The sequence below is a fragment of the Balaenoptera acutorostrata genome, chromosome 13 (genome assembly GCF_949987535.1).
Source record: "Balaenoptera acutorostrata chromosome 13, mBalAcu1.1, whole genome shotgun sequence".
Lineage (NCBI taxonomy): Eukaryota > Metazoa > Chordata > Mammalia > Artiodactyla > Balaenopteridae > Balaenoptera > Balaenoptera acutorostrata.
Genome location: NC_080076.1, coordinates 73,231,335 through 73,257,853, shown reverse-complemented (window position 1 = coordinate 73,257,853; position 26,519 = coordinate 73,231,335). Strand labels below are relative to the sequence as shown.

General features: G+C 43.3%; 1 protein-coding gene across 11 annotated transcripts in view; it reads left to right on the top strand.

The window, feature by feature from the left end:
* PRR14L (proline rich 14 like) overlaps positions 1–26,519 on the top strand; it is a 56,402-nt gene that overhangs the window by 8,516 nt on the left and 21,367 nt on the right. For 9 of the 11 annotated variants that reach the window (XR_009004982.1, XR_009004981.1, XR_009004983.1 and 6 more), the window contains 2 exons: positions 11,090–11,159; positions 21,235–26,407. Coding sequence is in view for 8 of the 11 variants with exons in the window: in XM_057526098.1 (XP_057382081.1) it covers positions 11,090–11,159; positions 21,235–26,407 (5,243 nt within the window). In the remaining 3 variants the exon portion in view is untranslated. Of the gene's footprint in view, positions 1–11,089; positions 11,160–20,635; positions 20,734–21,234; positions 26,408–26,519 lie in introns of all 11 variants that reach the window. The other 2 variants (XM_028163623.2, XM_057526099.1) reach the window with 2 other exon arrangements.

Genomic DNA, 26,519 nt, shown 5'->3' with positions numbered 1-26,519 from the left:
AAATGTTGATTTTGATGTTAACTTTCTTTTGATGATTTTTAAAAACATTCGTGTCGCATCAGACACTTGAGAGGAAGTGCTTATCTCATGAAAACGTGTCAGTCCTCTGACACAGCTACTGTATATGGAATGTTGAGTCTCTTTGTGATGGTCGTGTGGGATTTCTGTGTCTGATGTTAAGGAACGATGTGTACTCGTTCCTTGAGTTTTGGTAGCGTCATGGTTAGGATAGAGTGAGGTGTCACAGAGGTATCTTTGAGGGAGACTGTTGACCCAGCTAGGGCTTCATAGGATGGATACCCTCGCGGGGTCTCCATATTTCAGAAGTAAGTCCTAAGCTTTGTAGGTCTAGAAACTTGACTTGTATCTTTTGTACGTCAGAGGTGATGATCGCCAAAGGACTGATCCAAGCTACCCCCCTTCATGAGAGGCTGAAGCTTAAATCAGAAAGCCAGTTCTTTAACTAATACATGGTGAAAAGTGGAATCACTGCTTGGTGTGGCATGGAAAATCCCATCTCTGTGAATTTGATATTGGAGTAAGAGGGATTAGTTAGGTGAGACTAATGGTTAGTGAGCTAAGGTAGCCTGATGGACCCCAGTTCCTAAAGGAAGTTTTACCTGCCAAGTGGACTAGAATGCTTACTCTTTGCCCTGGATGGTGCCTTAGATCAAGAGTTAGTAAACTTTCTGTGTAAAGGGTCGTACAGTAAATATTTTAGGCTTTGCAGGCCATATGGCCTCTGTTGAAACTACTCAACTCTGCCATTGTTGCTTGAAAGCAGGCATAGGTGATTCTTACAAAAATTAGTGTGGCTGTGTTCCAGTAAAGTGTTGTCTATAAGCACAGGCTGTAGTTTGTAAACCCCTGCTCTATGTACTAATAAATTCGTATTCTCTGGGCTTCCTGGGCTAGGCTCCATTCCCCACCTGATAAAAATACATCATTTATTTACACAGGTTACAGGGCAATTGACTGTCATTAGTAGGCTGCGTATATTAACCATAGTTAAGAATAGATAAAGCATGAAGTAACAGTTGAACAAAATATCAGATTTTATGCTGTGGTGACCTATCCTTAAAAATATAGTTAAATGAGCAACGTAACAGATCCAGAAGTTCCTTACTCCTTGTTATGGTGGGCTGCGTCTAACAAGATGGAAAGTTTTCTTCATGTAAAATTTGATATAAAATGAAAGTATGCATATATAAATGAACACAACATACTTATATCAGTACATGTATATACACACATATATATGTACCACCCAACCCGAGAAGTAGAAGATTACTGTTTCCCTATTCCTTTTCTAAACCATTCCCTTTCTCCTTTTTAACTCCACCAGAGGTAAATTATATTTTGAATTGTGTAAAGCAAAATGAAATTTAATAGATATAAATGCAAGATTTTGTACTTGGTTTCATAAAGGGAACTACACACAAGTGGAAAACAGAAGTGAAAAACAGAAGCCCTACAGGTTTTAACTGGTTAATTAGAATAGACTCTGTAGCTGCCAAGAAAAGCCAGTTTGCTCTTAATATACATTAACAAAATGTGTTGCCTGGACAGAGGTGGTGGTTGTGTGCTTGTGTGCTGGTTCGCCTGTACCTAGAGTATCATCCTCATGGTTCTCTCTCCCCTACCCCCCCAGCACTCAGATGAGCTCAAGATACAGGGAGGATGGGGTGGGGGGCAGAGGGGAAGCAAGGAATGAGTCAGTGTTGGGGTTCCTGGCCAAAGCAGAGCCTGTCCCTTCCTTTTCACATTGAGCCTGGGGTCATGTGGGAGGAATGTATTCATGGATAAGGATTCACACTAAGGACACAACGTGAAAATACCCCATTGGAAGCCGAGTTGCTGGGTCTTCCTGAAAACTCAGGAGGAATGAGAGAAGCCTTTGAGACTTTGGAGGGTTGAGCAGAGCAGTTCTGTTGGGCACAGTTAAGCTCAGGGGAAGACGGGTGGGACGGGGCAGCTCCTGACATTCTTAGGTCACAGCACCATTGGAAATCTGGATGAATGCTGCAGGCCTCTCAGAAAAGCAGACATGCCATCCTGGAAGGTCTGCAGACTCCAGACATCCTTGGACCCCAGGTTAACTCTTGCTAGATTGGCAAAACACCACAAACATAGTCAAAAGACAACTGACAAATTGGGAGGACATATTTGCAACGTATATCATGGATAATGGGCTTATATCTCTACTGTATAAAGACCTCTTAAATTGGGGAATGAAAAAACTCAATAGAAAAATGGAGGAGACACTTGAGTAGATAAGTCACTGCATGCGTGTGTGTTTGTGTGTGTGTGTATTGTGTTTAAACACATGAAGATGACTGACCTCACTCATAATTAGAGATGCAAATTTAAACAACCCATGATACTACTTTTATGAAACCTATCAGATTGGTGAACATGAAGAATTGGCAAGGCTGTGAGGAAAAAGGCTGTTCTCACACATGGCTGGTGGGAACGCATACTGATACAACCTTGCAGAAGAGGAATTGGGCTACACTTAACAAAACTATGCCCTGATCTGTTGACCCAGAACTCTCATTTCTAGAGCATATCTACCCTGAAGATACACCTCCCACAGCATAAAAATATGTATACACAAGGTTATTGTTTGAAGTGTAGTTTATTATTGCAAAATGTTGGAAGCAACCTAAATGTCCACATATAGGAGACAGGTTGAATAAACTATGGTATATAAACATCCTTCCCTGGAGCCCTGTGCAACTGTAATAAAGAATGAAGATCTCCATGTACAGGTACAGGTGTCCCCTAGACCACTTCTGCATTTGGTGATTCTCTGGAATTCACAGGACACTGCACATGGTCAGATTCACAGCTAAGATTAATTACAGTGTAAGGACATAAAGCAATCAGCAAAGGGAAGAGGGGCATGGGGGCAATGTCTAGAGGAAATCACGCACACGCTCCCAGGAGTGCTCTCCGAGTGTAGTCACACACACTTCACTTCCTCTGGGAACAAATTCTGCTCATACATGTGAAATGACTACCATGGAAGCTTGTTAGAGTTCAGGCTGGTCACATGGGCATCCTCTGGCTGGCACATACCAAAATCCCAGACGTCACAGGAGGAAAGCAGGGGTTCCCCATGAATCACATTGTTGCATAGGTGTCGTGAGCCACTCTGATCATTTAGGAAGTGGTGGAGACTCTCCTGCAATCTAAGTTAACAGATGCTAGCCAAGGCTGCCCTTGTAAGCACGCCTTTCTAAGAATAACAGGCCTGCTGCTGTTAACTCTTCTGCAAAGGAGGATATACTAAGTGAAGAAAGCAAACTGTGAAGGACTTTCTACAGTATTCTCCCTTTCATGCATGAAAGAAGGGGAAATAAGCAAGTGTACAAGTGTATGCTCATTTGTATAAAACACACATGTGTACACACAGGAGGAATGAGCCAGAGAAGAACCATATCACTTCTGTGGGGTTCCTGCCCCCCAGATGGCACAACCAGGATCTAATCATGAGGAAACATCCGACAAACCCAAACCAAGGGACTTTCTTTCCAAAAGTTATGAAAGATGAATACGTATGGAACCCTCTCAGTTGAAAGGAGACTGAGGAGGCACGATGACTAAATGCATTCTGGGAGCCTGGATTGGATCCTCGTCCCGAAAAGGGTGTTATGGAGCCATTAACAAGATTTGAATAAGGTCTTTAGATTAGTTAGTATTTTATTAGTGTTAATAACTATACTGTGGTTATGTAAGATGTTAACATTAGGGAAAGCTGGATGAAGACTACACAAGAAATTTTTTTGACCAATATTTGCAATTTTTTGGTGTATTTAAAAGATTATTTCTAAATCAGATGTTTACAAACTTTAAAAATATTATAACAATTAAAACCAAAAAAAACCTCTTGTTGATAGAGGGAGACAGAATTTAACTCAGTATGAGAGGTGCTTTTTAACAGCTAGACCAGTCTAGAAATGGCTTAGGTTACTCAGGGAAGTCCTGTTTATAAAGAGGCTCAGTGACTGTTTGTCAGGAATATAGCAAAGGGGATTCTAACTCGGACAAGCAACCTCAGAGGTAGGTGTTCTTTTCCATGCTGACATTCTGTGATTTTGTTCTAATAGTTGATTTGCCTTTAGCAGCATTCCACAAAGTTTTTTCCTTCAACTGTTGTTCATCTCAAACCAGCAAAGAGGCCCACAATCGTGCACTGGCTCCAGTTTGGGGAAGAGTACTCAGAGGTTATCACTTAACCCACTCTTCTCTGTTCCCTCTGAACCAAAATCAGTCAAGGCGGAAGGGTACTGACTTCAACAGAGCTCGGCTCCAGGAATAAGAACTTGCTGTGGTTGTGAAGGATGGCCACCTACACTTTCCGGCATGGATTGCATGAATTAAATGAATTTAATGAAGTTAAGTCTGCTTGGTGAATTTCCCAGTTCATGGAGAAGAACGGCACCAATATTTAGAATTAGAAGTTTACGCTTTTTTGTACCTTGGGCCCTGATGAAACCTAAACTGGTTTTGTTAAATATTCATTTCATTCACTCATTTAACCTCTCTTAAGGTCATTATTAGTTGTGTTTTTGTTTTTTTGGTTTTTTTTGTTTGTTGTAAAAGAAAAACAACAAAGTACATGTTATTTTATGAAGCAACTTATTTTTAAATGTTGGTCTTAACTGTTTTTTTGGCTTTTTTTACTGTGGTAAAATACATATAACATTTACCATTTTTATTATTTGTAACGCTTCAGTGGCATTAAGTACATTCACATTGTTGTATAACCATCACCACCATCCATCTCCAGAACTCTTTTTATTTTCCCAAATTGGAACTCTGTCCCCATTAAACAATAACTCCCCATATGCTCTCCCCCAGCCCCCGGTAACCCCCGTTCGCCACCTTTCTGTCTATGAATTTGTCTGCTCTAGGGACCTCATATAAGTGCAGTCATACAGTCTTTGTCCTTTTGTGACTGTACTTGACATTTTCTTTAAAGATCCACGTGGGGCTTCCCTGACAATCCAGTGGTTAAGACTGCGCTTCCACTGCAGGGGGCAAGGGTTCAATCCCTGGTCGGGGAACTAAGATCCTGCATGCTGTGTGGTGCAGCCAAAATATTTTTTTTTTAATTTTTTTAATAAAAAATAAAAAAGATCCACTTAAAAAGTTAAAATAAATATTCCAGTCATGAAATATTTCAATCATGAAAAGTTAAACCAGCAAAAAAATCATTCTTTCCTGCCTTATGATTGTGTCAAAAAGGTATAAAGACTTGTAACTAGTACTTTTGTCCTTTGATCTGGGATATTCTGTTATCGGGAGGGGAGAAGAAAGGCAAAAACAAGGAGGGGAAAGAGTCTGGGAACAGGTGCGTGGAAGGGACAGCTGCAGGAGGCACGCTGAGTGGTGAAAGAACCGTTCAGCTCTGACCTCTGCACTCATAGGAGGAAGGTCAAGAACTACGGTGCACACAGAGGTTACGGACCAGGATACAGAAAAGACTGGTCTTATTTAAGAATAAAGTGGAAAGACGGGTATGTGACATCCCACACAGGTGATTTGACATTGAAAACTTTTTTTTTCCTGATTTGAACAACCAACTTTATTTTCTTTTTTTTAACTGAAGTATAGTTGGTTTACAATGTTATATTAGTTTCTGGTGTACAACGTAGTGATTTAATTTTTGTTTTCTTGGCCGCGCAGTTTGTGGAATTTCAGTTCCCCGACCGGGGATTGAACCCAGGCCATGGCAGCGAAAGCCTGGAATCTAACCACTAGGCCATCAGAGAATTGCCCAATGTGATTTTTGACATTTTTATAGGTTATACTACATTTAAGGTTATTATAAAATATTGGTTACATTCCCTGTGCTGAACATTACATCCTTGTATCTGTGAAAACTCTTTATACCATGCTTGGTTTTTTGCTTGTTTTTCTTGGTGCTTGGATATAAGCTGTACACAGGGGTAGATCTGTCAGGGTGGATGTGTTGTAAAAGCTTTGGCTTCAAGATACATCATTCATGCTCAACACAGACACAGAAAAAGTTCTGAATTGTCTGTTAGCAGAAACATACGAAGACTCAGTATGCATCTTTTGACAGATATTTGAAGGCATATGGACAGGAGACATCAAGTCAGGAAGCACAATGGCTGTTGATCACCCGAGGCATGTTATGCTATTGGAGAAACTTGTTATTTAATGGCATGTTCAGAAAAGACCCAATCTTATACAATTTATGTGACTTTACTTAAGGGAAAGGCTGTTACGCTAAATGCCCATTAAGCTTCCTTCCTCGTCACCCTAAGAGTCTCTGATCCTAAGGGAAATTTGCAGTAGTGTGAAGCAGCTTGCTGTTTGCTTAAAAGGAAATCTTGTTGGAAAGAACTCATTTTCAGTGATTTAAAGGTGAAAAAATCTGAACTTCACACTCTCAGTAGTACCGTTGGTGGCCATAAGCTGTTCTCCCGGTCTGCCAGGGTACCGTGGTCCCCACAGTGATGGTTTGCCTGTGGTTCTCAGCTCATATTGTTAAAAGTGTGTGACAAAGAAGTGCCCAAAGCACCATTCACATATTGCTGGGACTTAAGGTGGAACTTTCTCCTCATTAGTTTAGCAGTTCTCTTAGATAAATCCTTGTGGCGGACTGTTATTAAATGCCTTACCCAGCTAACGTGATCAGTGCCTCATTTAAAGTTTCTCTGAATTGAGATACATGGAGGAAAATTCCTTTTTAGGCTCAGTAAAGATGATTTAAAGTTGCTGTCCTACAGCTGTTCCTTCCTAGATATGCAAGTGTAGGAAACTGAAAGGTCCATCTAGAGATCCAACGTCTTGTTTATTTTCAGTGTTCTTCACTGTGAACATGATCACTGCTGTTCCCACAAGTGCCAGGAAATGGGAGGTATCTCATTTGCTCTGTGTTGGGGCCTTGTTGTGTGTTCAGTGTGTCGGCAGTCCCACCTGAAGCTTTTTTTTTTTTTTAATTATATTTATTTATTTATTTATGGCTGTGTTGGGTCCTCTTTTCTGTGTGAGGGCTTTCTCTAGTTGTGGCAAGCGGGGGCCACTCTTCATCGCGGTGTGGAGGCCTCTCACCACCGCGGCCTCACTTGTTGCGGACCACAGGCTCCAGACGCGCAGACTCAGTAACTGTGGCTCACGGACCCAGCTGCTCTGCGGCATGTGGGATCTTCCCAGACCAGGCCTCGAACCCGTGTCCCCTGCATTGGCAGGCAGACTCTCAACCACTGCACCACCAGGGAAGCCCCCACCTGAAGCTTTGACCACCACTGCTCCAGCTCAGGAAGCTCAGACTTGGAGGAGGTCAGCGAGATCTGCTTACAACCTGGGCTCATGGCTCAGGTGTACGTCAGGCCCTGAGGAGCTTATAACTACCCGGCTTACAAAAGCTGAAGGGCCTGGTGTATGTTCATTTCCCTCCTAAAGATAGTTGTGGGGTTTTTTTTTCTGGCTCAATACTAGCCTCATAGGAATGAATCAGTACTGCGTCTTTTCCAGGATAAACAGCCAGCTTTTAATGGGAAATAAGATTACAGATGAACAGTAAGAATGGTTTTCAAGACCCTCCTAAAATCTGCCTAAACTTTGAAGAAGTATTTTAAGTTGGTTTTGGTTCCAAGCAGTGGGCAGGAGGATGACATGTTGGCTGTGCCAGGCTGAGGCAGAGCATTTGCTGCCAGTTTGACAAATTGCACTATTATGTGGCGTTTCGTATTTTATATAGTTTATATAACGCTACAAACTACTGTAATGATCTCATTTGATTTTGCAAGAGGGATCCACGTGAACTTTTATCTTGGAAACAGATTTTGCAAGGAATGTTAGGATATTAATGATCAGATGTCAAGATTTAGTAAAATCTAGATGGTAGAGAGAAATGTTTAGGACTTTACCTCTAGGAATCCTGAAACTTAGAACACTTAGCTGATAAAATATTGTAGGAAAAGGACCTTGTGTCTGATAAATTTCTTCAAGTGTTTATTACATGATCGGTTGGCTCGAGGGGATGGAGGGAGTTGCACGCAGGATGCTTACGCTATACGGCCATTGCTCGCAAGTGGTCTGTTCTGTTCCTTCATCTGCGTTTGGGGCCCAGGGCTGGTTGAGCTCCCACCTGATCTGAAGATTGCCCAGCGCCGTGGTGCTGGTGGTTGGGGGTCCCTCACATCTGAACTCAGCCTCACACTGTTTCTTTTTCAACCCTGTCAATTCCTGATCATATCTAGACTTAAAACTTTGTAGGGTCCACAGCCCTCTGTGAGGGGAAACTTGTTTTTCATAACTCAGAACCTTTCAGGAGAAGTTAGCAAGGCAGGGGGAGAGAGGAGTCTGTCACTCCCGGCTTCTGCTGCTCCCCTTCACTGTTAGGGGTCGTGGCTAAGCAGGGAGACGGGGGGATGGCTTGAAGCAGTCAGGTTGGCACTCCACCAGGGTGTGTGCGGGCTCCAGCTAAGACATCTCCTTAGAGCAGCAGGTGGGGCCAGACTAAAATCCCAGCAGTCCCTCCAGGAGCCGGAGCCCTTAGGGTTCATCATATGCGCTCACCAGAGTCCTTGGGAATCTGAGGGGACCTGTATGCTGCTGGCAGGAGGTCAGCTCTCACTGCAGAGTCTCTTTTAGGCCCAGAAGAGCTTAGGGCGGTCACTCCAGATGACACTGGGTTCTGTTGGTGACAGTCCTATTGGCTTTTCTCACAGGAAAGTGAGATCTAAGGTCTAAGGTCTACTGGATGGTGAGAAGTTCTGCTCATGGAGCACCCGTCCTGACAGGGCATCTTGCGAGGTGTCTGTGGTCCCCATTTATAAAACCACCTGTAAGCATGCACTCTGTGCAGCAAAGCTAGCAGGTGGGAGTCCTGCGGCTGGAACAGAGCTGCATCTGACTCCTCACCCCTTGGCTTTTGCTCCAGCACCCGGCCTTTCCCATAAATTATTAACTTGAAGAAATACTCTAAATAGCATCTAATCTAACACTTAAGACATTCAGCCTGAGAACTGGAAGTGTGGAGGGTAGTATCATTTTGGAGAAAGGATCAAGGGTAACTACAAATAATGTTTTCTTAACCTCTCATTTTGAAATAATTTGAGACTTAAAGGAAAGTTGCAAAAGTAGTGTGAAGAATTCCCATTACCCTTCATGCGTATTCCTCACATGTTAACATTTTACCACATTTGCTTTTTTTCCCTTCTGAATAATTTGAGCGTATAGCTGTAGACGTGATGCCTAAATACTTGACTGTGCATTTCCTAGCAAACAAGGGCATTCTGTCAGGTGACCACAGTACCCTAATCAAAATCAGGAAATTAACACTGATCCGAGTACATTTGGCCAATTGTCCCACTGAAGTCTTTTGTAGCAAAAGAAAAGAAAATGTTTTCTTGGTCTAGGAAAAATCCAGGATCATTTGTGGCATTCAGTTGTCATGTTTGTTTAGTCTCGTTTAATCTGTAACATTTTCTCAGCTCATGACCTTGGCACTTGAAAGAGTACAGGCCATTTATTTTGTAGAATTTTCCTCAGTTTGGGTTTGTCTGATGTTTCCTCATGATTAGATCCTGGTTGTGCATTTGGGGGGCAGGAACCCCACAGAAGTGATGTGGTTCTTCCTGTGCATCCTTTCAGCAGGCGCCTGGCATCGAGGTGCCTCATTCCTGGGCAGGGGAACTGCCATCACCTGGTTCAGGTGGGGTCTGCCAGGCTTCTCCACTGTGAAGGTACTATTTTCCCCTTCATAATTATTGAGTATCTTGTGGGGAGATATTTTGAAACTATGTAAATATTTCTGTTTCTCATTCAAACTTTTAGCGACTAGTTTTAACATCCATTGATGATTCTTGAGATAATTATCCCTGTGATGGTTGCCAAATGGTAATTTTCTAATTCCATCATTCCTTCTACGGTAAGTAAGAGCTTTTTTTCTCCCCATTTACAAATAAATTTGACCTGGCATCACACTAGAATTTATACTCTTTTGGCCAAACGTGGTAACACGTAAGTTCTGTGGGAGATGGTTGTTTTAAGTTCACACTGTGCAAAAGCATTCCACACTGAAGTTGCAATAACAAGTGAAGGAACAGTCCTGCTTTGTACATGACACTCCACGCCGGGCCTCTTCTCTCACTTGCAGTGATGATGCTTTATTTCCTCCTGTGTCCACCTGTATTTGCCATCACTTTGATCTTCTGTTTCCACCACAGAACTTTGCTTAGAAATGAAATGGTTTTGCTTGTTTGTTGTTGTTGTTGTTTTTGTTTTGGGGTTTTCTGGGGGGCATTTTTTTTGGTGGAGGATGTGGGCAGTGATGTTTTTTTTAAGTGCTGTAAAAGTTATCAAGCATTGTAGCAATGATTTCACCGTCTGTCAATTTAAGTGAGTGCTATGTCAGAATCTTTTACTTACCAGTTAAATCCATGTGAAAGAAAATCTTTGGGCAGAGAAAAAGAGGTGACCCAGAAGGAAACTTTGATGTGAGCAGCCATCGTTGGTCTGTCAGTGTCTCCAGCTGGTCAGCCTGGTCGGACCCTTTCCTCACGGGGCCCCATGCCACACACGCGCTGCTGCTGCTGCCCCATCCCATTTTCCTGAAGTCCCTCTGTAGGTTGTCATTGATGGTGTTCCTCCTTATACCCTCCTCCAGTGAACAAGGATGAAAAGGAAAAATAGCCCTTCCAGGAGGTTTGAGAAAATGAGTATGTGATGCTGAGAATGGTTAGGGACTGAGTTACATCCAACTTCCTGATAGTTTCCATTCAGATTTTCACTTAATTAAGATCACATTGCATCAATGTGTTTCTTGATTCGGAGGATACTTACAGGGTTTTGTTTGGATCTGCAGCCCAGCATTCTAAACCTCTGTTATTGTCCAGACCTTGGGAAACTTGGCTTTTCAAGCTCAAATTCTAGAGAAGTGGAAGTTTTATTGATTATATTAATTTGAATTTGAGGTTTGCTTCAGTTCCCAGTCCTTGGCTAGCAAATTTCCAGGAGTTGGAAAGAAGACTCTCAGAGAATCATTGGCATTGGTGAGCTCGGGTGTCTCTGGATCCTCCCTGACCGCTGGATTTTCTTACCGCAGGAGGACCTGATGCAGGCAAGCAAAGAACATCTATGCACGGACCTCCGTGAAGATGGTCTGAGGAACAAAGGTATTTATTTCTCTCACATCTTTTTCTTCTTCCATTATTAAACACACAATTTTAGTTCGCACTGGGAACGTGAGGATTTTAGGTCCCTGCCTTGCCAGATGGACTTTACTGTAGCAGCTCTTGGTATCATTGCCCACGGACGTACTCGGAGGCCCCTGGTATGATCAAGCAATGACTCATTTGTGACAAAAGTTTGCTTCCCACTTTTTCTATAATGAGTCCCCATTGACTGTGAGTTGAACCTTAATGCTGGTGTGAAATCTTTCATTTGACTTTATAAAGCTGCACTGCTGTGTGGAAGGGTTCACGTGGACAGGGAGGAACCACCGCTGGCCGTGCAGGGCATCCTGCTCTGTTCTCGTAGACGGCGTGTCCACTCCCGGTCACCTTGAGAGTTTGCAGAACAGTTTCTCACTTCCGTTACCTCGTTTGCTCCTCAAAACAATTGTTGAATATGGGCATCTGAGATACTGCCTTTAATTTGATTGATTGATTGATTGATTGATTTGATTGAGGAAGAAGCCGAGGCCCAGAAGAGAGTGCTGAGCCAAGATTCTTCTCCCCCTGCCCCAGGCTGAAAATAATCTTAGGTAACTTTAGCGAGGACTCTGTGTATCTATTTTATAATTAAGGTTAACAATGTAGAATAATCAAAACTGCAAAAAAAGATAATATACAGCAAATATGTTTAATTGTGTGAACATTTTGTTACTGTGATGCAACGTCAGATTTGACTCTGCTTCTTGGCAGCCTGGACAGAAAAGGAAGCACAGACCATCCCTATGAGAAAGGACGCTTGTCCTAGTTTATCACCCTGCTTCCTGCTGCTGGAGATTCTCTCTGTGGCTCAAAGCCTTGGCTGTCCAGTAGAGAGTAAAGCTCTGAAGATGAGAAATGTCGCTTTGTGCATGTCTCACCCGGTCTCAGGGCTTTACTAGGGATGCAGTTTAGTGCCGTCACCTGTCCCCGCCTGGATCTTTTTAGTGGGGCTCCAGTACTGGTATACTGAGTCGTAGGTGTGTTGGTGTATTTTCACCCACATCTTATCACAAAATTCACTGTGTATGTTATGAACTACATTTAACTACTTTCATTTAACCACTGAATGGACCTTTTAAACAAGAGAACCAGAGTTATTTTCTATGACGAAACCTGCATTCTCAGACTTACCTGGGTACTCTGCACCTAAAAAGCTGGTCCCCACTGGACCTGGATAAGTTGAGCTCTTCTGAAAAGTGTTCTCAGATAAACTGCTCTGTGGCACTTTTCTTCCTGTCCTAATGCCATTCTTCTTTAGTGACTTAAATTGGTAAAATGAAATTGTTTTCCTCCCAAGCCATAGGGAAGGTTCTCAGGTTGATGTGGGGGAGCCTGGAAATGGCAGCTCTGCCTGACTTTTAGCAGCGATGGCCTAGTGCCCGACTGTGAGGCGTTCTTCCATGCAGCCCCCGAGAACCTTGCAAGCTGGCCCTATGTTACACTTGCAGGAACCAGCTCGGCTGTCCAGTGTGTCCCAGGCAGGCATGGCCAGGCAGAAAGGAGGGTTCTAAGCAGGCAGGTCTCCGCAGGAATTGAGCCCTGGGAGTGCAAGCAGGCCGTGCAGCTGCCACCACGGATTTGAGTTAAACAGATGCACATGCTCTACTGTCGTGTGACCAGCATTTCAGCTTGCTTTGCCAAGGTCAAGGTCAAACATTTACTAACTTACCATTTACTACAGAATTGAGAAGTAAATGATGTTTCTTGGAAATCTGGTTGTACTGTCTCTCCAGGGGCCCCAGCGGCCAAAATTTTCACTCTGCCCGGGATTGTAGCTCCTAGCCCTGGGCATGTTAGATATTTTAAGTTTTCCTGATGGAAATCTAATGGATCCTTGCTACCTTTGTTGTGAGCGTTTGTACTGTTGAGCACTGTGCAAATTGCTGTACATAGTTTTGTTTATACTAAGTTTTGATTATTCTGAAATGGGGGCACCTCTGAGGTCAGTGTTCTGTAATAATTTATAAATTTGCCGGGGGGTGAATTTGGGTCCCCCGTACTGAGCTATCTAGTAAGTGACCCTGGCACAGCTCCCTTCTCTGTGTTGTTTTTCCTTCTCTCTATAAATGTCCCGCTCACAGCACACTCCCAAGTTCACATGGGATTCCAGGCTTTTGAGGCTCTTTACAGTCGTTCTGTCTGCTGTGGTTCAGTGAGGTAAAATGAGAACACGATTGACTCTTTAATAAAAAGGACCTTTGTGTTAACCAAAAGGAGTCTTTAATTTGTAGAATGCTATTTTGCATATCATTCCCCATTTCTTGATTGCCGTAAGGCAGATCCGAGAGAAACGGGCATGGGGACCAGTGCTGGGTGTTAGTCAAGAGGCCATTTCACAAGGGAAGAATGTCCCGTCAGGCCCTCTGACTGTGCCTCTCCCTTCCTGCTGTTCTGAGTGTTAACCTGGCTGTTTCACCGTAATTTTCTGTTCAATATTTTATGAAACTAATGTTATGAATTTTTTTTTCCTTGTAACTGGGCTTGATTGGGAAGGTTGCGTAAGAAAGATGGAATGGGCCCCAGGAAAAATACAAATACTAGTTCCCACTAATTACTGTGGGACTTAGTTCCCATAGTAACAGTCTCCATTAAGGCTTATGTGGGAATCCTCTGAAATAGTAGGGTCACCAGAAATTGGAAGAGCGTTGAGGAAATAAACTTTGATGCAGAGGTGAAAGCATCAAGGAGGGAAAAGCTACCTTATATAATTTTTGGAACTAGATAGTTTAAATTATTTAGAATAACTAAAGTTGAAACAATCTTTTCATAGCCTCTATTTCTACTATGTGAGTAAATTAAGCATTTTAAGGAGATGGAATGAACCTATCAATAAAGCCCTTAGGTGGTATATGCATCCAGATTCTTGGAGTTTACTGATCTGTTTGTATAATTTGGAATTACTATCTCATGTTTTGTATTCCCTGTTTATGCCATTATCTTCCTATAATTTACATTTTGGGGAGTGGAAAGTTGAAAAATCAGCCAGTACCACACCCATTTATTAGGCTACAAGGAGGAGGTCTAGACATTTGGGGAACTAATTTTTTTTTTCATTTTTAAAAAAATTAAGGTATAACTTACATAGACTGAAATTCACCCTTTTTTTGGGTGTGTATATGGTTCTATGAGTTTTGACAAACACATAAAATTGTGTAATCACAACTGTACCAGCACAATCAAGAAATAGAACATTTCCATCACCCAGCAATCTCTTGCAGGCCCCTTTTATAGTCGGTCCTTGCCACCCCCAGCCCTTGGCAACCACTGATCCATGTTATTTCCCTATCGTTTTGACTTTTCTAGAATGCCGTATACACATAATCATGCGGGGGAAGCCTATGAGCCTGACTTTGTTCATTTAGTGTAGTGCATTTACAATTAATCCACAGTGCTGTGCGTATCATAGCTCATTGCTTCTTACATCTGAAAGGTATCCTGTCGTCTAGTTGTATCACGATTTATCTGCTTCTCATTCGAGGGAAATTTGAGTTGTTTCCAGTTTTGGTAATTATGCATAAAGCTGCGGTAAACGCTTTTGTACAAGTTTTTTTTTTTTAATTTACTTTCACTTATTTATTTATTTATAGTTTATTTTGGCTGCACTGGGTCTTAGTTGTGGCATGCAGACTTCTTAGTTGCAGCATGCATGCGGGATCTAGTTCCCTGGCCAGGGATCGAACCCAGGCTCCCTGCATTGGGGCGTGGAGTCTTACCCACTGGACCACCAGGGAAGTCCCTTGTACAAGTTTTTGTGTGAACTTGAGTTGTCATTTCACCTGGGCAAATACCTAGGCTTGGGACTGCTGGGTCATTTGGGAAGTATGTGTTTAATTTTACAAGAAATTACCAAACTGTTTTCCAGGGTGGTTGTACCCTTTTTTATTCCCACCAGCAATATATAACAGTTCCATGTGAGGAGTTGAATGCTATCTCATTATTTGTTGACTTATCTGGAATTCAGAAAGCCAGGTATCCAGTGGTCAGTACAAGCATAGGAGGTGACGGAACTTGTAGGGCTGTCTGCCGCAATCCTCCCACCAGGAGGCAGCCTTTGTGAACCTCCACCAGAGAGCTTCCTTTTATAAGGCATTTCAACATTGCTAACCCATTACACATCTTTCCAAGGACAAGATGGAGGACAAACCAAAACTTACGTCATATTTAGTTTCCATGTCTAGCCACTTAAATTTTGATCCAGGAAAAGGTTGTCATGGAAATGCTATTGAATCTTTGTCAACCTCCAGCATGTCTATCCTGAATTAGGGTCATTTGGAGATAACACCAAAAAGGTGTCTGAGTTTTCTGATGTAACTTTTATTATAATTGGAGTATGAGCACTTTTTAAAAAAACAATTTCATGGAGATATAATTTATAGACAATAATTTTCACCCATTTAAAGTGTATACTTCAATAGTTTAATTTTCATCACTTCCCAAAGAAACTTTGTACCTGTTAGCAGTCATTCCCTATCCCCACATACCCCCAGCCTCCTCCAGTCACTAATCTACTTGTGTCTCTGTAGATATGCCTGTTCTGTATATGTTCTGTATAAATGAGACCTTACAACATATGGTCTTTTTGTTTTTGTTTTGTTTTGTTTTGTTTTGTTTTGTTTTGACTGCATCCCGCAACTTGTGGGATCTTAGTTCCCCGACTAGGGATTGAACCCGGGCCCCAGCGGTGAAAGTGCCGAGTCCTAACCACTGGACCACGAGGGAATTCCCAAAATGTTCCAGTTTCTCCACATCCTTTATCAGTTATCTTTTATTTATTTTTGGCTGCATCAGGTCTTCGTTACTGCACGCGGGCTTTCTCTAGTTGCGGCAAGCGGGGGCTACTCTTCTGTGCGATGTGCGGGCTTCTCATTGCAGTGGCTTCTCTTGTTGCGGAGCACAGGCTCCAGGCGCACGGGCTCAGTAGTTGTGGCGCATGGGCTTAGCTGCTCTGCAGCATGTGGGATCTTTCCAGACCAGGGCTTGAATCTGTGTCCCCTGCATTGGCAGGCAGATTCTTAACCACTGTGCCACCAGGGAAGCCCCCAACAGTTATCTTTTGTTTTCTTTTGAATAATAGCCATTTTAATGGGTGTGAATTGACATCTCATTGTGGTTTTGATCTTTATTTCTCTTACGACTAATGATGTTGAGCATCTTCTTATGTGCCTATTGACCATTCGTATGTCTTTGGGAAAATGTTTATTCAAGTCCTTTGCCCTTTTGTTTTTCTTTTTAAAAAAATTAATAATTTTATTTGTAAAGCAGTGTAGGATTTACAGAGAAATTGAGCAGATGACACAGAGGGTTTCCATCCCAACTTTCACTCCCCACCCCATGCCCTCCAACACCCCCCCCAACCCCGTTTCCCCTATTGTTAATGTATCAGTATTGTACATTTGTTACAGCTCATGAACCAGTGTTGTTATACAGTTCATAGTTTATTCCGATTCCCTTAGTTTTTCCCTAATGTCCTCTTTCTGTTCTAGGGTCCCATCTAGGATCCCACCTCACATTTAGTCCTCTTAACCCCTTAGGCTCCTCTTGGCTATGCTGGTTTCTCACACTTTCTTATTTTTGGTGACCCTGAGAGTTTTGAAGAATGCTCGTCGAGTGTATTGTAGAATGCCTCTCCATTGGGGTTTGTCAGATGTTTTTCTCATTAAAACTAGGGTTATTTATGGGTTTGGGAGAGGAACTCACACAGGTGAAGTGCCATTTTCATCCCATATCAAGGGTACTTGCTATAAACGTGAAGTGGTGTTTGTAAGGTTACTCCCCCTCCCCCTTTCCATACTGTCCTCTTTGGAAGGAAGTCACTATGTACAGACAACACTTGAGAAATGGGGAGCTCTGCTCCCTCTGCCTATTTTTAAATTAGGCTTTTTGTCTTTTCATTGTTTAGTTGTAAGACTTCTTTATATATATTAAGTACAAATCCCTTATCAGATGGATGATTTGCAAATATTTTCTCCCCACCAGTGGTTTATCTTTTTGCTTCTTGATGTTGTCCTTGGAAGCACAAAAGTTTTGGGACTTCCCTGGTGATCCAGTGGTTAAGATTGCAATTCCACTACAGGGGGTGCGGGTTCGATCCTTGGTTGGGGAATTAAGATCCCACATGCCACATGGCACGGCCAAAAATTTTTTTTTCATTAAAAAAAATGTTTAAAAAGCACAAAAGTTTTTAGTTTTTTTTTTAATTGACTAATTTAACTTTTTTAAAAAAAATTGAGGTCTAGTTGATTTACAATATTATTTTAGTTTCAAGTATAAAAAGTTTTTAGTTTTGATGGAGTCCAGCTTATCAGTCTTCTTTTTTTTTTTTTTAATTAATTAATTAATTAATTATTTTTGGCTGTGTTAGGTCTTCATTTCTGTGCGAGGGCTTTCTCTAGTTGCAGCAAGCGGGGGCCGCTCTTCATCGCAGTGCGCAGGCCTCTCACTATCGCGGCCTCTCTTGTTGCGGAGCACAGGCTCCAGACATGCAGGCTCAGTAGTTGTGGCTCACAGGCCCAGTTGCTCCGCAGCATGTGGGATCTTCCCAGACCAGGGCTCGAACCCGTGTCCCCTGCATTGGCAGGCAGATTCTTAATCACTGCGCCACCAGGGAAGTCCCAGGTAATGATTTCTTAGCTAAGAAACCAAAAGCACAAGTGATTAAAAAATGGAAGACTGGGGCTTCCCTGGTGGCGCAGTGATTGAGAATCTGCCTGCCAATGCAGGGGACACGGGTTCGAGCCCTGGTCTGGGAAGATCCCACATGCTGCTGAGCAGCTGGGCCCGTGTGCCACAACTACTGAGCCCGAGTGCCACAACTACTGAAGCCCACGCACCTAGAGCCTGTGCTCTGCAACAAGAGAAGCCACCTAATGAGAAGCCCGCGAATCTCCGCGACTAGAGAAGAGCCCGCATACAGCAAGCAACAAAGACCGAAGGCAGCCAAAAATAAAAATAAATAAATAAATTTTAAAAAAGGAAGGAAAGAAATCATTGCCTAACCCAAAGTCATGAAGATTTACTCTTGTGTTTTTCTTGTAAGAGTTTTATAGTTTCAGCTCTTACATTTAAGTTTATGATCAACTTTGAGTTGATTATTTTGTGTGATGTGAGCTAGGGTTCAAATTTATTCTTTTGCATGTGGATATCCACTTTTTCCAGGACCATTTGTTGGAAAGGTATTCTTTTTGGTCCCTTTGTCAGAAATCAGTTGACTGACTATAAATGTTAGAGTTTGTTTCTGGACTCGGGGTTCTGCTGCATTGATCTTTATGTCTCCCCAGCGCCAGGGCCACACGGACTTGATTATTGTAGCTTTGTAGTAAGTTTTGAAAGCAGGAAGTATGAGTCCACCAGCTTTGTTCTTCTTCAAGATTGTTTTGGCTGTTATGTGCCCGTTGCATTTTCACACGAGTTTTAGGATGTTTGTCAATTTCTGAGAACACAAGCACCATTTAAGCAGTTATCATAGAACTACAAATCCAGGATCTTCAGCTGAGGTCATGAAACTCCTGTGCTTCTTAAATGGGCACATACCTCACAGAGTTCACATTTCACCCTCCAGTGTACCTAATACTTCTAACACCTTCCCTCATTTAATTCTTCATTCTGCTAACATCTGTATGTACCTGCCAGTCTCCAGGGTCACAGTCGGGTACTGAGTACACAGCGATCATTAAGATCCAGTTTCTGCCCTCACATACCTCCAGTCTCATGGAGCTGATAAATGAGACACATAATTGAGAAACAGCCTTACAGAGGCTTTGATAGAGATGTGCAAGGGAGTGAAGTTCCAGGGGAGTGGTTTGCACTCACTAAGCGTGGACTCCGTCTGGCACTTCTGACAGTTTTACCTGTCAGAAGTAACGGACAGGTCACCGACTCATCTAATCTTTACAAGTCCTGTGATGTGGATACTCTTTTCCTCCCACATTACAGATGAGGACCCAGGTCTGTGTTCCACGGCCTTTTGAAAGCTTACTAATAAATAGAAAACTTTCTTAAAGGCTCCTTTAAAGTTCTTTGTGATTTCACAATAAATGTGATTAAAAACAAGCCAAAAGAGTGGGCACAGTATCATTTTGCTTTCGCGCTGTCCACAACCCCTCTTCCCCACCCGCCCCTCTGCTCACCACCTGGGAAGTGGCTGCTCCCCGGCCTCCCCACTAAGACTGGACGTGTGGAAAACAGGCGGTCTTCCAGCAGGTGGGGGCTCTAAGCACGAATCTTGCCTTAAGTACCTTGCACAGTAAATGGTTGGGGTTGGATGAAGAGTTTTAGCGTTTTCCTGAGTAGATATAGTGAGGGATAGGACTAGTGTGGTGCTGGAACAGAGAGGGGAGTGGGCGAGGGGCCAGAATATACATGACCGGTTTCATGAATGCTGCCGCGTCCAGCAGAGAGACATAGTAAAACCATTTGGAGTATTTTGCTTAGAAATTCATGAATAGGTTAGAATTGTCTGCTATGATATGGAAAGTGGGCCAGTTTCAAAGATAAATACTCTGTGGACCATTAGGATTTTAAGGCTGCCTTTTGTCAGTGATTGGTAGCTTTGCACACTTATGGAATGCAGTACACATTTATGTATCTAGTATTTGGTGACTCTGAATATTTCTAAATGCTGTGTCCTAGCCTAGTTATTAAGTTTATCATTTAAACTATTCTCAGATTCAGTAAAATAAGAATCAGAGAGAGCAGAACAAAGGAAAAACACTTTTCCTTTATATGGCAGGCACTGTACCAGGTGGTATTTTATATGTATCATTTAATTTAATCCTCAGAGTAACACTGAGGTAAGTATACTTACCCTCATTTTACAAAGGAGACTCAGAGAGGTGGGTGACATCACAGAGCCCAGCTGGCTTGCCTTCAGAGTCACTGCTCTTTCTCTCAAAATTACTGCTCTCAGAACTAGTTAAGAAATGGCCAGGGAAGCCCTAGGGAGACGTTATTAATAGCATTTGCTGATGTCACCCAACTGTAGTCATTTATTAACTCCACAAATATTTATTGAGTGCTATTACATACCAGGTATTATGCTAGACAGTAGGGAGGTGGAGAGACTAAAACAAACGTGATCCTTCCCCTCGTGGAGCTTATGTTCTAGTGGGAATTAGATCTGTAGATGGATTTGCATTTTGCTTTATCTGCTTAATGCAGGTGTCCTATTATGTACATGCACGCATACGTACATGCATATACACATTTACATTTACGTTAATGTGAATAGCTTCGGGTTTGTTTTCTGTAAAGAGAGAAGGATGAAAAGTCTTTTGTAGATTAACAAGTTTGGGGAACTTCTTTATATTACATTGTGTGCCTAGAATTTCAGAGAAACTTTGTGCAGTAAACTCCTTTATGAATTGTGTTTATATTCTGCTTAGAAAGGTTTTTTGTTTGTTTTTTAATGTTTCGTAACGGAAAATTTCACATTTATTCAGCAGTGGGAAGGAGAATATATTAAACCGCTGTGTACCTATCACTCACCTTCAATAATTACCGACTAATGACCAGTCCTGTAGGGAGGCAAGTATTGCAGGTAATTGGGTTCAAGACTAATATTCAACTTACAGATTAATCTCTTTTACATAGGTTTTATGTATAACTGTTCTTTGTCAAAGAGATAATTTTATCTATTTATTCAAGTATTAAGAAGATGGTCATTTAGTAATATAAGCTATTTTATTGTGAATCTACTTTATTAATGCTTTAGGATGGAAGCTTCCTAAGATCTGAATTAGGCATATGTCTCCCCATTATATTCATTTGTCCAGCTAGGTAAGTGCATTTAAGTAAGTAACATTTAAAGAAAGGCATTTGTTCAAAATAACCTGTTTCTTCCAGGTACTCTTTTGGCCCTCTGTCATATTTTGCAGAGAAGAACAAAGCCAATGGTATTGTAACACTAACTTTGCAATTCTCTTTGTGAGTTGCGTCTTTTTTGTTGCTGCCGTTTGTTGCATGATTAAATTTATGATGATATAGCAAATGGTTTGTTTTAATGATTACATATTGATTTGGATTTCTTTCTCTTGTGCAGAAGGAAATGTACAAATTACAGCTGAAACTCTGCTAAAATCTACTGAGGAAGTACAAGGTATGAAGGTCAGTGGGACTAAGATGGATAATAATGAAGGACACAAGAATGGCCATGTGAGTAAAGGTCTCTCGGCTGGGTGCAGCGGATACCCAGAAATAGACAAAATCATGAGCAGTGGTGAGGTTTCAGGGACTAGCACGTTAGTTTCCCTAGAGCCTTTAAACTCTGTGGACCCTGGATTAATAGAAGCAACTAAAGAAAAAGAATGTGAAGAACTAAAAACCTGTCCTCCTTGGTTGTCATTATTACCAGGGAAGAGTGCCATTTCCAAAGTGGGCAATGGAAAGGAAGAGTTGTGTACATTAAACCTTGTCTGTGAAGCAGATGACAATCGCCAACAGGTTCCTGGCCACCATAGTGAGAGACACAGTTCTGCACATGGTAGTCCCAAAGCCATGAGAAAGGTGGTTATTGTAGAACCCTTAGAAGAAAATTCGGAAGTTTCACATTTCACATCATGTTTGTCTGGTCCAGAATTCAGAACAACATCCTCAAAAAAGTGTGGTTTTGATGGTGATAGCTTGCCAAAGGGATCTGCTAAAAAGACAGACAATTCTTGTTTTGATGGGGACGATCAAAGCAAGAACTTGGCTTCTAGAGAAGAAAATGAACAGCCTTTGAACCCCAGGAGTGAAAGAGAGGAACTCTTTCTTGTTAATGCCAGGCAAGCAGAAGAGGATGCTAGTGGTCACTATTCTGGAAAAAAAGAGGCTCTTGACTTCTCCAAAGAAAATATCCACGATCACTACTGCCCTCAAGGCAGTATCCATACAGACTGCTCTAGTTCTTTAATGCCCAATTCTTTTACTGAAGCCACGGAAATAATGTTTAAAAAAAATGATTTAAAAATCACTTTAGACATTCAGGATAACTTGGCAAACCATGAGGACCATAGAGGAACTTTTGCTAATATAAGCCATCCAGGCACACCCTCTGAAGAGAACCATTTTTCCTCCTCAGTGCAGATTGAGGAGCCAGAACAGACAACCACTATAGAGCCCAGTATGTTAAGTGAAAAGATTTACAGTAAAGACTCTAACTCCTTAGTCAGCACCCAGAGAAATCTGGAAGACAGCACCCAGTTAAATGAAGCATCACATGACGGATTTCTGATTGAAAGAAAATCCCCTGTGAGTTTAACGCCAGAGGACCAGATAAGTTCTATAAGTGAGGTGTTGAAACCCAAGAAAGACATTGCTCCGTTACTGCCAGCCCTAGAATTTGATGACAGACCTGAGTCAGAAATAGATGTACAGAACTCCCAGGACGACGGTCCCCATTTAGATAAACAGAGCGCTGCATGGGAGGTGAATGAACTTCCTTATGCCAATGAACTACTTGTAAACAAAATAGGAAGTGAATGTGTTTTAAATCAAGTGTCCCTTAATTCTCAAAACCATGCGAAGTTGCCAACTGACAAAGAGATGCCTGTAGCAGCGAGCGAGGGCTCCCAGTGGAGCCAGCACCCTCTGTCAGAGGATGGAGCAGATGTCACTGCTGGTGCCCAGACTGTTCCTGTAAAGACAAAAATGAAAGACATCTCTCCACCAGGTGACAAAACCTGTGGTGCCTCTTCAAACAATCCCACCTTAAACAGCAAATCAGAAAGCCTAGAAAGAAAAACTGAAACAGCTGATTCAGGAGCAGAAGGTCTGCATTCCAGACTTCTCTCAAATCAGAAAGAAGACGCAGGCTTGCCTCAAGAGGTCTCTGCTGTGGAATATCAAAGCATTCAATCTCGGGATCTCTCTAGCTGCCCTTGTGTACGAAAAAACGTCCCAGAGGAGAGCGCGTGTTCTGCCCATGCCGCCCTGGAGCCCAGCGAAACCATCCTGGGAGTTGAGAACTGTCTGATAACCAAGTATGAAAATGCATTTCAGCACAGCGATCACCGCCCCCAAGGGAGAGAAGCCTCAGTGGAAAGTTGTATCCATAAAGTGAGTTGTACATTGGCGGAAAGTGAGCCAGGTGGGGGAGAAACTGAAGGCAGCCTTCCAGGAGGTAAGATCAGAAACGAAATGACGGCAGGCATGTTAAATAGTGAAGCTCCAAACAGGACCATCCACACCACCTGTCACATCCATCCCAGCGAGGAAGGGCTAGAAGAAAAAGAACAGGACACACCCAAAGAGACTGTGTTTTGTAAACATAACATCTGTGATTGTGCCGCACAGGAATTAGACCAACCTGCAAACATTCCAAGTCCTGAAAAATTGTTGGACCAGTTTCCTACTGTTACGTTCTCCGGTATTAAAAACATGAACCAAGCAGCTGAAACTCCTGAGCAGAAGGCAGATGAAGCCCTCAGCTGCCAGAGCAACCCAAACAGATCCGATGAATGCAGGAGTGAAGATAACCCAGCTAAGGAGACACTAGGCAGCGACCAGAGAGAGATGGTCGCAGAGCCTAATGGAGAGGTGAGCCACAGCCTGAAGGATCTGCCAGTCGGTTCAGGCCATAACAGCTCATCGTCTGGTGGAAGCCTGAAGAAAGGGGCCTTTGAAAGGATTTCTGGTTGTGAGGAGCCCATAGACGGTATGGCAGACATGATCTCCACAGGCTGTAGTGATAAGGGCACAGAAGGCGTTGTGGACATAAGGGCGTCTAGTACTCTTGATGGGCGTGCAAGGCAGGATGGGCCAGTGTTACAGGAAACCTCAAGGAGTGTGCTGTCACAGAGGGGAGAGCCTATTGCTGCATTTATGGGAAGGATCGACCAGGATTCAGATTCCCAAGATGCTACTTCCTCGACAGCAGACTTTCTCGAAATTAAAAAATCATATGAAGAGAAAGTATGCAGATTGTTAAAAGACTGTGAAATGGAAGTGTGTCCAGACTCTTGTGCCCCTGAGACAGGGTCTGTGGCAGATCATAAACCAAATGTAAGAGTATTGGATAGAATAAATGTGTCTTTAAATTATATTCATCTTGAACAGCAAGCTAAAGAAGCATCTCTGAGAGAAACACAAGAAATGATTGAAGGATCAAGACTAGAAATAAATTCTGAGCACGACAAGGGAAATGCCATTGGAATTTCCTCAGAAGAACTGACATCTTCTGGACGCCAAGAGGAGAACTCTGTTCCCCCGGGAAGCCTGAAACCCACTGAGATAACTCCTTTGCATCCGTTGTCTCAAGAAAAATCAGAAACAATTATGAATAGTGAGGAAACTGACCCGAAAAACCTTTTTAAACCAAAAGATGGTGAAATGCCCTGTGAGAATGTAAAGGACTGCATGGTCCTGCCTGAGATGAAAGGAAGAGCACCAAGGGATAAGAGTAATCCTAGCAAAGAAAGCAGCACAGCCCTCATTGCGGAAAGTTTGCCTTTGACGATGGAAACAGAAACCGAAGTGAAAAGAGAAGAAACTGCAGAACACCAGAGGGGACCACGGGGTCAGTTTCCTGCTGTGGAGGAGTCCGAAGAGATGACTGTCAGAGAAGGTGTTCATGGTGATAACATGAGCCGGGTGTCTCAGACCCATCTTAAACCCCCGAGGATGCCGCGTGATGCTGAGGACCAACAGAGCCAGAAGGCTTTGGACTACAAGGAAGAGGAACAGATGCATCAAAAAGAAGCACATGCAGCTTTGGAACGATGCACATCATCTAATATGTTGTCAGATGAGGTGCAAAGTAAGAGCCAACCTAAGGATCGCAAAGCTGAGCCCACCGTGGTGAAAGAAATCACCCTAGCAAAGCCAGCCACAGGCGACACTGCTGCAGGGTTTCAGAAGCTGAAAGACCCAAAGGAGGAAAGCTTGTGTTTCCCATCAAAAAAGGATATTGAGTCGTGCGCAGGCCCTTGCCTCCATGATGCCCCCCGGAAAGCACAAGACCCCAGCTCCGCTGGGCGTGATGAACTACATGGTGCCTTTGGGAACACTTCACATCAGAAAGGAGTGCTTCCCTTAAAGAAGCAGCCCCACCGAATGTGTAAGAAAGTTTCCTGCCAGGAGCTAGTCAACACAGGGAGGAAAATAAGTAAAATCAGAAGTTCTGCCTTTTTAAAGAGCTCCTCTGAAACCATCCCCACAGACGCACACAGATTTCTCAGCTCACATGCTGTGTCTGCACCCACGCAACCGGAACCTGAAACAGCCCCTGCCAGGAGCCTTGTTAGCCACGTACCAAAGCAGAAGGCCACTCCAGGCCAGCCCTCGGGTAGCCTGAATGTTCGGAAGCCTACCAAAGAATCAGCCTTACTCAGCAAGCTGTCCATCCTTGCCTCCAGACTGGCCCCGGCCACAAAGACCCAGAAGCTACGATATCGGCGGTGTTCCTCTGACCTTCTTCCAGTGGCTAAAAGCTACAAGCGGCTCAGATACAAAAGGCTCCTGGATGGGTTTTCCTACAGCACAACGCAGCTGAATCCATGGTTGGCACGTAGTAATTGGGACAGGAGGCCTAACAGTAAACCCTTGACGCTTTATTCGCTCGAAGCCATCAAAATGAGCTTCATAGATTTGAGTGACAAGATGCCATCCCTGTTGTTTGGTTCCGAAGTCTTCCCAGTATCCTTTCACGTGAAGTCAGGCTCCGAGTGCGGGACCGAGTCCCCAAGGACTTTTCCCGAGCACTGTGCACCCGCGAGGCTTGCCTTAGGAGAGGCCCGCCGGTGCCCGTCTTCACCTCCTAAGTGGACCTTCTCTTTCTTCTTGGCCCACGACTGCCCTGGGGTGGCCACGTTCAGGGAAGACCCTGGCCTCTACTGTCAAGCAGGCGCCCAGCCTCCACTGCAGCCTCCAGTTCCTCTCCAAGACCATGGAGCCACCGCCATAGTCCAGACCAGAGCGGGCTGCTCCGTCCTTGGCCTTCACACACTCCTAGCACTTTGTTCCCCAGGATGTTACCGAATCTGGACGAAAAAACGGAGCTGCTCCAGCCACATGCCCACCATGCAGAGGCTCTTCCTGACCCAGTTTACCCAGGGTCTGAAAGGGTTACGGTCTCCCACCTCCATAGCAGACAAGGTCTTCTGTTCTCTGCCCTACTCGGTGGGCCGAGTACTGTCCATTTGGAGCCAGCACGGGCCTTCTGCCTGCCCCTTCGAAATCTCTGCTCTTCATTCCTCTCACAGCAAGCGGCAGCCACGTCTGGGCACCATGAGCAGGTAAAATCGATCCGCTGTTCTTTGCTAAAGTCCCATGTTTGCATCCTACCATTGGGGAGAGGAAGGGGCGCTCCTGAAAAAGCAGGGCTCAGAGTCTGTGTCTGCATTTCCT